This window comes from Ruditapes philippinarum, unplaced genomic scaffold, assembly GCF_026571515.1.
Source record: "Ruditapes philippinarum isolate M1 unplaced genomic scaffold, ASM2657151v2 ctg978_1_1_1_1, whole genome shotgun sequence".
Classification (NCBI taxonomy): Eukaryota; Metazoa; Mollusca; class Bivalvia; order Venerida; family Veneridae; genus Ruditapes; species Ruditapes philippinarum.
Window position 1 is genome coordinate 109,788 of NW_026864178.1, and position 15,498 is coordinate 125,285.

At 33.2% G+C, this 15,498-nt stretch overlaps 2 protein-coding genes across 6 annotated transcripts in view; one reads left to right on the forward strand and one right to left on the reverse strand.

Moving 5' to 3' along the window:
* The window catches only part of LOC132724716 (uncharacterized), a 40,611-nt gene extending 36,073 nt beyond the window's left edge, over positions 1-4,538 (reverse strand). For 2 of the 5 annotated variants that reach the window (XM_060709655.1, XM_060709651.1), the window contains exon 1: positions 4,216-4,317. The gene's annotated coding sequence lies outside the window, so the exon portion shown is untranslated. Of the gene's footprint in view, positions 1-4,215; positions 4,318-4,384 lie in introns of those variants that run through there. The other 3 variants (XM_060709653.1, XM_060709652.1, XM_060709654.1) reach the window with 3 other exon arrangements.
* On the forward strand, positions 4,394-15,061 carry LOC132724718 (large ribosomal subunit protein uL15-like). The gene is made up of 5 exons (XM_060709658.1): positions 4,394-4,414; positions 4,759-4,822; positions 7,129-7,204; positions 7,977-8,148; positions 14,897-15,061. Exons 1-5 carry the CDS (start codon positions 4,394-4,396, stop codon positions 15,023-15,025), a joined length of 462 nt encoding a protein of 153 aa, XP_060565641.1. The 3' UTR covers positions 15,026-15,061.
* Positions 15,062-15,498: the final 437 nt, after the last annotated feature.

Sequence of the window (15,498 nt, forward strand, 5' to 3'; positions counted from 1 at the left end):
ATGATGAACATTGAATGTTGAACATTCCTCATGCATTTGTAATTATAAAGTATTAAGTAATAAAGGCAAGTATATATTAACATTAACGGAAGTTTACTAGTATGTACTTAATGACACATGTATCAAATAGAAAATAAATATTTGTTTTATATGTTTTGTTCATTTCATAGCAAACCTAGGACAAATTCTGATGGCACTATTTGTAATATTTCGATTTGCCCCACTAACAATTCGTTCCACTTTAACGATGATTTGACCCACTTAATATTAAACATTTTTTTATTCATTTGGATTGAAAAATATTGATGGTTTTGGTATATTTTGCTTTTTTTGGTATACTTTTTATAGATAGCATTTGATTTAGAGATAGATTAAGAAAAATAAAGGTTTAACAGAACTAACAATTACTTACCTCATTTGTATATTCTTTATTTAACTTTCAGAGTTATAAGAATTAAATTAGATTAATGTTATAAAAAAGTGATATAAATTGTTTAATTTAAACATACCAAATTTTATTTGTTACTGAATGCAGATTGCTATACATTGTTGAGAATGGTATTTTGTAATATAATGTATGCTAAAATATATATTATGTTGTTTTTTTTAAACTAGAAATTTGTTATTTATAAAGTAACTGAAGGCCTTAAAATAAAAAAGGATGTACATAGTACAATGTATTTCAATGCATAGCACCAATTAGAAAAGCTTATCTTTTTCAGTAAATACAAAGAATATATATCTTACTTAAACATTCTTGAAGGAAAAAGATTAAGAACATGGTTACATGATGATTACAGAAGTGGGGCGAATTTTCACTGAACTAGGACAAATCGTTACCAGTTTTGACATTGATACACCAACATTAACAAGAGCTGTCGGTAGGACAGCAACGCTCGACTATTCTTAGTGCTTGATTGTAAAAAAAAATGCTTGATACAGTTACAGGTTGGGGTAATGATGGTGAACAAGTGTGCAAAGTTTCAAAGCCATATGTCAATTCACTTTGAAAATATTTGAGGTATTACAAAAACTTTAACGTAAATTCTAAGTCCAAAAAGGGGCATAATTCTGTCAAAATGCTTGATACAGTTACATCCTCCTGTTTACAGGTTGGAGTAATGATGGTGAACAAGTGTGCAAAGTTTCAAAGCCATATATCAATGGACTTTGAAAATATTTGAGGTATTACAAAAACTTTAACATAAATTCTAAGTCGAAAAAAGGGGCATAATTCTGTCAAAATGATTGATACAGTTACTTCCTCCTGTTAACGGGTTGGGATAATGATGGTGAACAAGTGTGCAAAGTTTAAAAGCCATAGGTCAATGGACTTTGAAAATATTTGAACTATTACAAAAACTTTAACGTAAATTCTAAGTCAAAAAGGGGGCATAATTCTGTCAAAATGCTTGATACAGTTACCTCCTCCTGTTTACAGGTTGGGGTAATGATGGTGAACAAGTGTGCAAAGTTTCAAAGCCATATGTCAATGGACTTTGAAAATATTTGAACTATTACCAAAACTTTTACGTAAATTCTAAGTCGAAAAAGGGGCATAATTCTGTCAAAATGCTTGACACAGTTACCTCCTCCTGTTCACAGGTTGGGGTAATGATGGTGAACAAGTGTGCAAAGTTTCAAAGCCATATGTCAATGGACTTTGAAAATATTTAAACTATTACAAAAACTTTAACATAAGTGGTTACGCCGACGCCGACGCTCGGGTGACTACAATAGCTCTACTTATTCTTATCGAATAGTCAAGCTAAAAATGATCAATTTCTGTTTTTAAAGATAGATACAGAGAACATTTTATTTCGAAATGTTACAAAAACATTTAACCTTACCATTTCTTAATTTTGATCATTTAAAGGTAAAAGTGGGGCAAATTGTAACTAATATTTGTACATATGTTATTTGTACCTGGTCCCTGAATAACTTTTTAAAAATCAAACATTTAAATGGCCTTAATTTCTAATGTACAAAAAAAAATCAGGTTTGATCCAAAAACAGATACTTTTTCAAAAAAAGTTTTTTGCCCTAAATAAGACAAATATACTTGCTAACTCACTGGTGTACAAATTTTACAGTCCTTTCATATTTCAAGTGTCTGAACAAGAATTTTCTGAACATTTTCTATATTAATGGCATTTAAATTATAGTCACTTGTAGCGCTTAATGAGCGATCAACTGTCAGTTGAACAACATATCAACATAAGCCAAGATCGCTTTTCCAGTGGGTTGTTGCTTGTTCCCTTATACACCCTTAAACATGTATAATTATGTATTATAATATCTCTTGATCATGCCAAAATTTAAACCAATCTCTGGGAAGTAAATGTAGTAGGGTAAATTCTGGTAAATACGGACAATTCGGTAAATACGGACGCGAGTAACATACGTATCATCATCGTCAGCGCTTGACCATCCGTCTTGTCTATTAATGCCTATATCACTTCTTTTAATATTCGTGTTTGAACATATCTAACAGTGATAACGTCATAAGGTATGTATGACTTCATATCCTTTCTTTAAACCAATCATCTACGCTTCTAGGCTATTTTTATCAACATTTAAATCGAAGGTATTCCAGTCTCCTTGGTTTTGAGGTCTTGGTTTTGAATGTATTGTATAGCCTTCTCTTTAAGTTAAATAGATTTTTCGTAAATAACATTTATTTTTTGAAAAATGAACTTGCACAAGACATTTTATGATTAACTAAATAAATATTTGTAAAAAATAAATTGTCCGTATTTTTCCTACGACTTTTTTTTCAGTACTGAAAATACGGACAACCTGATCGAAGAGATTCAATTTAAAAAAATAAAGACATTTTCTCCAGATTCATTATTCTAATGCACAAAACTGACAATATTTTATAACAATAAACAACTACTCTTTGAAAATAAGTGTAATCTATTTCATAATCATTGCACACACGCTGAATTTCAAACCTGATCCTAAATATGGGCCATAATTACAAGGCCACTTCATCATGTTAAATTTATGCCATTTAATCTGTTTCTTTTTAATGTGTAAACCTCTAATATCTCAGCCTGTCAAAAGTACATAATTATTTTCCTTTGCTCTCCCCTCTTTGACAATTTTCATTATATTATTATATTTTTTCATTATCCCAATCATTCCTTCTTTTTCCCGATGACTAAAAAGTATACTTTATATAAATAAAACTATGAGATATGATCAAACGTAACTAGAAAAAAAAAATTTCTAATACTCTAAGAAATTTTCTATTGAATATGTGCCCCATATTAAAAATAGCCTTCTATACGGGAAACAACCTACTGTTAGAGTATAGACTATAATAAACAGTGTTGCCTCCCTTGGTTAGAAAAAATTTGCCGTGGGTTTCCCATTTTCTGTCATTTTTGCTTTTATTTCAATATCTGTTGATTAAAAATGACAACAACACATAGTTCTAGCTTTTATATATTGACTATTATGAATTTTGAATGATTATTGGCGACTTTTGAAAAGTCATCTGTGTTCGCTGGCAAAGGGGGGAAACTTGTCATAATTTGTGCCTAATGGAGTTATCCTTGCATACGTGCAACAGTAGCACGTGAAATCCCCCATGCGAAAAATGTAAACATACCTGCTTGTAAAATCTAAAGGTGAGAACGATTATGTCTAATGTTTATTTAAGACTGAAGAAATTCTGTCGAATGTCCGCATTTTCAGTACTGTGTCCCTATTTTCCAGTTTCTACATGGAGCATAAAAAATAGTAATACCGCAACAATTTGGTCCAGAAACGTATTGGTTCAGATAATAATGACCGAGGAATATGTTTTTACAAATACTTACTCAACGAATAACAGATAATGTAACTCTTCTGCCTATCAGAAAGCTTCTACGGAACGTCATTCAAAATATGTCCGTATTTACCAGGATTTACCCTACACACTGTACATGTAGTTTCAACTAATTAGTTCAACATTAGTTCTGGCTTCCAAAACTTTATAAGCCGCTTTTTAACATTTTTGTTTTTCATCAGATGCGGCATCTCACGTCATGTCATATATATAAACGGGTACGCTGAAGACCTTAAGCTAGTTCAACATGTCCCATTTGAAGCAAACTGTAGAGGACAACAAAATTAAACCTTTGTTTTGCAATATCGTATTGCCAAACCGTTGAAACGTTATGATTAAATCTGGTAAAAAAAGAAAGTAAGAATAAATAATGATACCTAGATAGCGGGTATTATATTAATCAAAATATACAACTTAATGATACTAGAGTTCAGTTGTAAATCTTCAGACTTTTAAAACAAAAACCGTCTTTTTTTGTTTTATATTCCAGGAAAATACATTCTTTACTTATATGAGTTTGGATATCTATAAATAAAGATGATTTACATATATGCAATGCCGAAACCAAAAGTATTGGTATGGAAAATCACGACAACATCTATTTTCAATTTCATTTCACTTCCTCATTTCCAGTGGAGATATTTACATCAACACCGGTGATGTTACATCCGGTCTTTTACTTCCTGTCTTGAAAATGGTAACGTACTTACATTATTGTTAATAAAAAATCTGCACTAATCGTCTTCATTTTCGAAATTATAAAGTCAATGAAATTGTAGTTAGTAAGATTATAGAATTGTTCATCATTTAATCACGAGTGAATGATACTGATTGTAGAATATTGTCCGCATTTCCTCTTGTAAAATGAGATCTGTTAGCGTTTTCCTTTAATTTGTTTACATTCGTTATGACTTTTTCAGACCACAAAGAACAAGAAGACCAGAAAGTTGCGTGGTCATGTCAGCCACGGACATGGTCGCATAGGTAAAATTTTCTTTAATTAGATTAGATAGAAATTATTCTTTTACTTTCAAATAATGGGCTATTTGCTGCCTGGCATGTAACGATAACTACACGTTTTATCAAGTTAAGTATATTGTCAGTTGGCAACATATGAAACACAAGTTGGTGCATTTAATAATGCATCTGTGTTGTAAACGAGCATTTGCATAATTTAATTCGCCGAGAACGAACAGAAGTTTCACTCAGACACTTGGGGTGTGGAGCTTAAAATGCCTTTAAAATCCAAATAAAATGTATATTTGTCAATCCCAGCACATTTACATATCGATACAAGCTAAAAATAATTTTAATATACCTCTCTATTTTGGCTTAGAAGAGAAGTCATCTTTATTTTTCTAGTTTTCTTGGTTAACTTAAACTTTTAAACTCCGTTTTCAACTGTCAGTGACAAGAATAACAGAAAAAACAAACTTTCTACTAGTTTGTAGAATTTGTTATGTGTAATACAAGCATGCATGATCCCAATTTATAACACATATTTAAATGTTTTTCATTGTATTTACTGTCAGGCGATATATCGTCGATATTTGTCTATTGATACAAAATTTTCCATCAATGACAGCCCTAATATAAGCCGTTTTGAAAATTTTTCATATTTCAACGTCTATAATAATACACAAGATAAAAATGTTCATCGGAAAAAATCCGCACACCTACCGTCAACATCACCATGTATTTTATTGCATTTCCAATATTTTTACACAATCCTTTGGTCCATCGACACAGAAGATATAATTCTTCACAATGATGATCAATTTTAAACTTTTAAAATACATGGTGATGTTGACTGTAGGTGTGCGGATTTTTTCCGGTGAACATTTTTATCTTGTGTATTATTACAGACGTTGAAATATGAAAAATTTTCAAAACTGCTTATATTAAGTTTTTTTGATATAATATATGATCAGTATGTACCGCCTCCATGGTCGAGGGGTTAGAGTCGATGACTTCTAATCTAGTTACCTCTCTGGCGTGGGTTCGATCCCCGGAGATGCTTTGGTAGTTTAGCACAGAGGAAGGTAGTCTAGTACTGGTGTAACTCTCCAGGAACGATGGATGGTTAGGAAACTACCCGCCTATATGACTGAAATACTGTTGGGAAAAGACGTAAAAAATCAAACAAACAATACATGTGCTGGGATTGACAAATATACATTTTATTTGGATTTTAAAGGCATTTTTAGCTCCACACCCCAAGTGTCAGTATGTCACAATTGTAAAGTCATTCTTAAGTAAATCATATAAAGCTATATATCAAATTGCAGCTAAATGAAATAACTAGACGTTGCCATTAACATTTCATTATTTTCGACATAGCGATATTTCAGATGGAATATTGTATTTTTGCTATATAAACGCAAATCAAACCATGTCATTGTACCAACCCACAATAAATCAATAAAAAAAATTATAAAAAAACACCGCCTGAAATTGATTTTCAAAATGTTTTATTACATCTGCAAACAACATTTCTGAATGTGAAAATGAAAGTTGAAATGACTTTTGCAGGGCTAGAATTTCATGATATTTACGGACAGTATGAATTTTTGGACGATCCATAATTTTACAGATTTTCTTATCTGTAAATGTACAGACATAGTAAGAAAATAGTAGAAATTGCATTAAAACTTAAAACGGCAGGTTAAAATGAATATGGTTACTTATTATATGATTAAATGTTTCAGTATGGCAAGATCCAGAACAATTTGATGACTTTAAATTTTCACTTTTAACAAAGATTTTTTAATATCATACAAAGATGAAACTCGCCCCATTAACTTTGTAAATATAAACAATCAATAAAACAACTTTTCTTTATTGTAAAACTAAAAACAGCAAATTTAACATTGAATATCTGTAAATTTATGGATTGAAAAATCTTTAAATTTCAAGACTATCTAAATATTTATATCATGAAATCCTAGACCTGATCAGCATCCATTGGCTATCACGTGACCGATTTGAAACAGATTATTTCATTGGTTAATTAAAAAACAAAGCTGACCTGGGTCACTTGGTAAAAAATCAAACAAAACCTTATTGCTGAAATTTGATTTCCCTGATTGTAGTTCATAATCTTGATAAAACAGGATGGCTAAAATCAGCATAATCTTGATGAAACAGGATGGCTAAAATCAGCATAATCTTGATGAAACAGGATGGCTAAAATCAGCAGTTTTCAGACTGTCAATTATTATGAATAAGATTCCTTGTCATTTACTTGCAATGTTTACTTTTATGACAGTTGTACTATGTAACAATTTCAGGTAAACATCGAAAGCATCCAGGTGGTCGTGGTAATGCTGGTGGTCAGCATCATCACAGAATTAATTTTGATAAATAGTAAGTATTGATACAAATTTTTTTTAATATAATCTAAACAAAAACGATGTATTTAAAGAGTTTTTTCTGTAATTGCTAGTGATCATATAGTTTATACAGAATTTGCTTTAGTTTGTTTTGTAGGAAGCTGGAAGTTTAGTCTTTAGACACACTCTTAAAATTTTGTTCCTGAAAACAATAAGTGTAAAGTTTATTCCTCAGGTTACTTTCTCAGGCTAGCGCCCGGTAGGGTTTTAACCCATACAGACCGTAATTCTTTTCCTAAGATTCAAAGGCACATGTCGCCTTGGAAATGAATAAGATGTTTCTTTTGAAGAAAAGGCAATCATGTGTTTTAAATAGGAATAAGATCTTGTAAGATAGTTATCAAATGAAAAAATACCATTGAAAGTGTAATATCTTGTAATATTTTGATAAATGGGCCAATGTATGTTGTTTCAAGCACATTTTTGACGCCTTTATTTTCATTTTGTGGGCAGAGTGGTTTAGGTCATCGGCCTTAAATCACTTTCTCCTTACTGCTGTAGGTTTGCATAACACCAGGGTCTTTGAATTCTTTTATGTGAGGAAGTTAACCTGCAAGCTTATGGAATTTTGGATGTTCCACGCAGGCGTTTGTTTGTGTCTGAAATAATGCATTGAAACGTATGTGAGGTTTCTCCACCATTAAAGCTGGAAAGTGGCTATATGACTTGTGATAAAAAAGGAACTATGTACAATTACATAATGCCTTCATTGACAATTATATTGATTTACTTATTTTGTTTTTCAGCCATCCAGGTTATTTTGGAAAGGTTGGTATGAGATACTTCCACAAGACCAACAATAAGTTTTACTGTCCAACAATGAATGTTGATAAAATTTGGTCACTTGTAACTGAGCAGACAAGAGAAAAATATGCCAAGGAACCAAGCAAAGCTCCTGTCATTGACTGTGTCAGAGCAGTAAGTCTGATTTCATTTACAATTTATGTTGGCATACCTGAACATGTTGGGGCGTCCATGGCCGAGTGATTAAGGTCGTTGACTTGAAACCACTTGACAGTCACCACTGTGGTTATGAATACCGATAGGGACTTTGGATTCTCTATATTGTGAGGAAGCTGTCCAGCTAGCTTACGGAACATCGGTGGTTCTGCTCATGTGCCTGTTGGTGCCTGAAATAATGTACGGAAGGGCACCTGAGGTCTTCCTCCACCAGTAAAGCTGGAACGTCGCCATATGACCTATACTGTGTTTGACGTAAAACCCAAACAAACAAACAAAACCTGTACATGTATTTTTGATGCTTTTTGCAAGAACACAGATTAAAATTATTGTATTCTCCTCCAGATCAAGGTAAAGGCCCTTTTGTCTGCAGAAGAATAACATTTTTTCCTATAGATAAAGGTAAAGGCTGCCACTGTCCTCATTTTCTTTTGACTTTAAGAATACCATTTATCTTTTCATCCATGATGATGTCATATCCCTGCCAGATAAAAGACTAGTCAGACATTATTTTAAAAAGTGTTAACTTCATTTTTGGAAACTTTGATACATTTTGTCCATGATGTAACAAGTTATCCCTGTCATACAAAAGACATGGTGAAAACAGCACGTCAGACTGAGACATTATGGGGAAGATAATTATTATTTGACAGAAGCAGTGTTTTTTTTCCTTATATAACTGATACCAGAAAACGGCACCGTTCCAAGTAAAAAATAGACAACAAATTTCCCAATTCATGACTGATAAATTCCCAAAATAACACTGAAAATTTCCTTAAAAAATCGGCAAATTTAAAGGTAAACAAAAACAGAAATGCCATTGATAAGTGATAAAAACCAAGTATAACCACATGAGTGATATTCGTACCCAGTTAATTTCGTACTTTTAGTGTTTCACACCTTAACATTATTTATGTACAATTGTTATGATTATCAATTTTTTTTTCAACCTCAAGAGGCAAAAATAATCATTAAAGTTAATAATACATGGTTTTTAAGTGTTTATTATGCATAATTTTCATGTCTCCCTGGATGAAAGAAATTCCCAAAGAATATTTTGCATCTTATGTAAAATTCCCAATTTGAGTCAAACCGATGGATTTTTTTCCCAATCCGTGCGGTACCGGCACCATTCCCAAAGTAGGGGAAAAAACACTGCAGAAGACTGAGTTTATTTTTGTCCATGATGTAACAAGTTATCCCTGTCATACAATAGACATGGTGAGAACAGCACGTCAGACTGAGAGACAAATTTAAACAAAATATCCCTCATACTTTATTTACATCAATATATATTTGAACTGATGGACTTAAAGAAATCATAAGTTTTTCCGACCAAATAATTGTTTAAGCATTTCCATACTTCACTCCCACAGAGAGGGTATATAATTATTTCAGTAAACAATGCTTGAGCTTTTTGCCTTTATGTGACAAGTTTTCCTTGACATACAAAAGACATGGTGATAATCAGCAAAGAATCAGCTTTTAAAGATTTAAGGAGCATGCCTGTATAACAAAATACTTTACATTATGCAAAGTGTTAAAATAGTGTCTGTTTATCATATAGTGAGTTAATGCTAGCCTAAGGCACATTATTTATATAATGTGCCAAAATTTTCAGAAAAAGTCCTTGCTCTGTAAGTTGCTTGTACAGAAATTTGTTGATTGAAATGTTAAATTCAGCCATATTTTGCATATTAAACACTTGTCAAAAGACCATTAGTATTAATTGATATATTCTATGGAAGTTTTTTAAGAATTTATAATTATAGTCACCTGAAGTCATCCTGATGATATTGTTGTCTATGATGTAACAAGTTATCCCTGTCATACAAAGACATGGTGAAAAAAGCACGTCAGACTGAGACAATAAACTGGAGAGTGCTTTGATACTCCGATTGAAACATTAAAGGAACTTAGAAAATTTGTTATTTCTGATTCACATTTTCATAAAATAATTCATAATAGAAGGAGCATCGAAATACAAGGCTATCTGATTTGTACGATGGGGCATAGTCTTAAAACTGTGATACTAATATAATTGTATGCTAACTTGATTAAAGATATATTTAATGTTTCAAAAGTGTCGAGTCAGGAAATCTCAAACATTTAGAATTATGTGTTATACTTGACATCTTAAGTTATTTCTGGTCATAATTACTATTTTGTTTTTACAATGTTAGCATTTATCTGTCTGATGGATAAACAACAATTGAAAAGTTTGTTGTAAGTCCAATTTCTGGTTGTCTTGAAATTTTTTGGCCTATATCAGATTGGATTGCCTCATGTTTTTGATCCACAGTCTCAAGTGACTCATTATGAAGATACTATTTAAATATTGTTGTTGTTTTGCTAATGATGTAACAAGTTATCCCTGTCATACTATAGACATGGTGAAAACAGCACGTCAGACTGAGGCAAAACATGGTTTTGAAGACCTAAGACTTGATTTTTTTGTCTTCTTTTTACCAGTATGTAACAAGCTATCTTTGTTATACAAACAGCATGTGAAACTAAGATATTTTATCCTGCTACTGTCTATATCATCAGCTGGATAAAGCCTTGCCGGATAAAATTATCTATCTCCAGTCATTATGTCACATGATGACGTCAACTGTTAGACAGCAAAACAAAACTACATACTGTATCGGGGTAAAGTAAGAATGAAACCATTTAGTTATTCTAAAAACATGATTAAAAGCAGTATAAATCAAATACATTGTTGATGTCGGGATGGAGAAGGTTTATCCGGTTTGCTGCAAAAGTGAATCCTGGCTCGCTAAAGCTCGCCAAGATACACTTTCTCGCTCACCAGATAAACCTTCTCCATCCCAACATCAACCATGCATTCTATGTATTTTAAAGAAAAAAAATGAACCTCATACCAGATACTTTAAAATACTTTGTCCATGATGTAACAAGTTATCCCTGTCATACAAAAGACATGGTGAGAACAGCACGTCAGACTGAGACATTATGGGTAAGATAATTATTTGACAGAAGACCAGACTTCCGGAAATACGTCTGTCCGATGGACATGTCTGATAAATTTTGATCTGGTCCGACGAGTTTTTATTCCGGATCGGTCCGACTGTCCGGCTTTTATCCAAGCCGCATGTATACAAAATGGCGTCGCTAAAGGTGCCAAACCTTGGAAAAATAAAAAATCTACGTGAGAGGAACAGGCGAACAGCAGTAAAAGGATAAAAAGAATAGACCTGAGACAAAATTTAATGAAAAATAGAAGCAAGACAGTGAATTGTTGGTGTATGATAGGGAGGAGATGAAAATGCGCTGTAAGGAATGTGCCGATTTTTACGGCGAAAAAATTAAAAACAAAAAGTGTCTTAGAAATACAAACACAAGTTATTCTTTGATTTTGATCAATTTTATTTGGTCCGACAGATTTCGTTTCGGTCCGACGGATTTTCATGGTTTGTCAGACCGAATGTCTGACAGTTTTTTTCCACTTTCGGGAAGTCTGGAAGACTGGTTTATTTTTGTCCATGCATTCTAACAAGTTATACCTGTCATACAAAAGACATTGTGAGAACAGCACGTCAGACTGAGACATTATGGGGAAGATAATTATTTGACAGAAGACTGGTTTATTTTTGTCCATGATGAAACAAGTTATCCCTGTCATACAAAAGACATGGTGAGAACAGCACGTCAGACTGAGACATTATGGGGAAAATAATTATTATTTGACAGAAGACTGGTTTATTTTTGTCCATGATGAAACAAGTTATCCCTGTCATACACTAGACATGGTGAGAACAGCACGTCAGACTGAGACATTATGGGGAAGATAATTATTATTTGACAGGAGACTGGTTTATTTTTGTCCATGATGAAACAAGTTATCCCTGTCATACAAAAGACATGGTGAGAACAGCACGTGAGACTGAGACATTATGGGGAAAATAATTATTATTTGACAGAAGACTGGTTTATTTTTGTCCATGATGTAACAAGTTATCCCTGTCATACAAAAGACATGGTGAGAACAGCACGTCAGACTGAGACATTATGGGGAAGATAATTATTATTTGACAGGAGACTGGTTTATTTTTGTCCATGATATAACAAGTTATCCCTGTCATACAAAAAGACATGGTGAGAACAGCACGTCAGACTGAGACATTATGGGGAAGATAATTATTATTTGACAGAAGACTGGTTTATTTTTGTCCATGATGAAACAAGTTATCCCTGTCATACAAAAGACATGGTGAGAACAGCACGTGAGACTGAGACATTATGGGGAAGATAATTATTTGACAGAAGACTGGTTTATTTTTGTCCATGATGAAACAAGTTATCCCTGTCATACAAAAGACATGGTGAGAACAGCACGTCAGACTGAGACATTATGGGGAAGATAATTATTATTTGACAGGAGACTGGTTTATTTTTGTCCATGATGAAACAAGTTATCCCTGTCATACAAAAGACATGGTGAGAATAGCACGTCAGACTGAGACATTATGGGGAAGATAATTATTATTTGACAGAAGACCGAGTTTATTTTTGTCCATGATGTAACAAGTTATCCCTGTCATACACTAGACATGGTGAGAACAGCACGTCAGACTGAGACATTATGGGGAAAATAATTATTATTTGACAGAAGACTGGTTTATTTTTGTCCATGATGAAACAAGTTATCCCTGTCATACAAAAGACATGGTGAGAACAGCACGTGAGACTGAGACATTATGGGGAAAATAATTATTTGACAGAAGACTGGTTTATTTTTGTCCATGATGAAACAAGTTATCCCTGTCATACAAAAGACATGGTGAGAACAGCACGTCAGACTGAGACAATATGGGGAAGATAATTATTTGACAGAAGACTGGTTTATTTTTGTCCATGATGAAACAAGTTATCCCTGTCATACACTAGACATGGTGAGAACAGCACGTCAGACTGAGACATTATGGGGAAGATAATTATTATTTGACAGGAGACTGGTTTATTTTTGTCCATGATGAAACAAGTTATCCCTGTCATACAAAAGACATGGTGAGAACAGCACGTCGGACTGAGACATTATGGGGAAGATAATTATTATTTGACAGAAGACTGGTTTATTTTTGTCCATGATGAAACAAGTTATCCCTGTCATACAATAGACATGGTGAGAACAGCACGTCAGACTGAGACATTATGGGGAAGATAATTATTATTTGACAGAAGACTGGTTTATTTTTGTCCATGATGAAACAAGTTATCCCTGTCATACAAAAGACATGGTGAGAACAGCACGTCAGACTGAGACAATATGGGGAAGATAATTATTTGACAGAAGACTGGTTTATTTTTGTCCATGATGAAACAAGTTATCCCTGTCATACAAAAGACATGGTGAGAATAGCACGTCAGACTGATACATTATGGGGAAGATAATTATTATTTGACAGAAGACTGGTTTATTTTTGTCCATGATGTAACAAGTTATCCCTGTCATACAAAAGACATGGTGAGAATAGCATGTCAGACTGATACATTATGGGGAAGATAATTATTATTTGACAGAAGACTGGTTTATTTTTGTCCATGATGTAACAAGTTATCCCTGTAATACAAAAGACATGGTGAGAATAGCACGTCAGACTGATACATTATGGGGAAGATAATTATTATTTGACAGAAGACTGGTTTATTTTTGTCCATGATGTAACAAGTTATCCCTGTCATACAAAAGACATGGTGAGAATAGCATGTCAGACTGATACATTATGGGGAAGATAATTATTATTTGACAGAAGACTGGTTTATTTTTGTCCATGATGTAACAAGTTATCCCTGTCATACAAAAGACATGGTGAGAACAGCACGTGAGACTGAGACATTATGGGGAAAATAATTATTATTTGACAGAAGACTGAGTTTATTTTTGTCCATGATGAAACAAGTTATCCCTGTCATACAATAGACATGGTGAGAACAGCACGTCAGACTGAGACATTATGGGGAAGATAATTATTATTTGACAGAAGACTGAGTTTTTTTTTGTCCATGATATAACAAGTTATCCCTGTCATACAAAAAGACATGGTGAGAACAGCACGTCAGACTGAGACATTATGGGGGGGGGGGAGATGAGCCAACTACAGACTTGAACACATATTGTCTTGTGATGTAACAAGTTATGCCTGTCATATATAGAAGGCATGATGAAATTGACAAGTCAGATTGTGATAGTTTAAGAAAAATATTTTTATAATCCAATCTCCCAACTCTGAATGTATTTTAATGCCTCAAAATCTACTGATTAGGATAACAAATTAACATATTGTTTTTGGTCTGTTGGTAAACTTCTAGACTTCAGACTTTGTTTACCTTGATGAGTTTCACTCACCAGTGACTACACCCCCTTAGAGGTAATTGGGTTTCATTGATTTACACAATACAACCTTACTGTATATTTATGCCTGTCATAGAACTGATTTACAATAAGGAAATGATTTAAACAGGCTTCATGCCAGTGTTGTTCGTGACACTTTAGGGGCATAATTAACTTATAGGGGAAAATACAGAAATTTTTGTCTGACAATAAAAATACTCTATGTGGAGTATTATATTTAATAGAAAGTTGTATGAGATCAACATTTTATTTTTGATGTCTAGGCAAATTGAAGATCTTCAGGACGAAGAAGAATTTGTAGAAATTCAATTGCTGTATTTTTATTTTCAGGGCTATTTCAAGGTTCTAGGAAAAGGACATTTGCCCAAGCAGCCATGTATTGTGAAGGCTAAATTTTTCAGTCAGTTGGCCCAGAAGAAAATTCGACAAGCTGGTGGAGCCTGCGTTTTGGTGGCTTAAATTGTATATACTGACAAATAAAGAGAAAAAACCCTATTTATTGTTGTCTTCACAGATTTCCACAATTTCTTTACGTTGGACTCATTTGAAAACTTTCATGTACATACTATTGATAATTCCCTGTGGCTAAAATCAACTTGTGTTGTGTTATGGATGTTATTTGGGGAGAGTGGTTAAGGTTGCATACATAAAACTACTAAAGCCACAGGGATTTGAGCTCTACTCCGGTGCCTGAAATTATGCACTGACCACGGAGAGGCACCTGCTTGCCTCTTCTACGGTCTTTGTCAACCAGTAAAGCTGAAAAGTCGTTATATGACATTTACAGTGTCAGTGCCACACAAAGAAAGTTGTTTGAGAATTAATGCAGTGTCAGTTTATTACTTTGTTTAATGCTGAATTATTCACCTAATATGAAATGACGGAATTCCAAAATACACTCGCTGGTAATCTTGGTAACCATAAAATGTTTA

Bases quoted from the DNA above. Each gene is read 5' to 3' on its own strand.
- LOC132724718 (XM_060709658.1), top strand. From the start codon at position 4,394: ATGCCGAAACCAAAAGTATTG. The intron at 4,415-4,758 runs GTATGGAAAATC...TGACTTTTTCAG, and splicing joins TGCCGAAACCAAAAGTATTG to ACCACAAAGAACAAGAAGAC. The intron at 7,205-7,976 runs GTAAGTATTGAT...TTTGTTTTTCAG, and splicing joins AGAATTAATTTTGATAAATA to CCATCCAGGTTATTTTGGAA.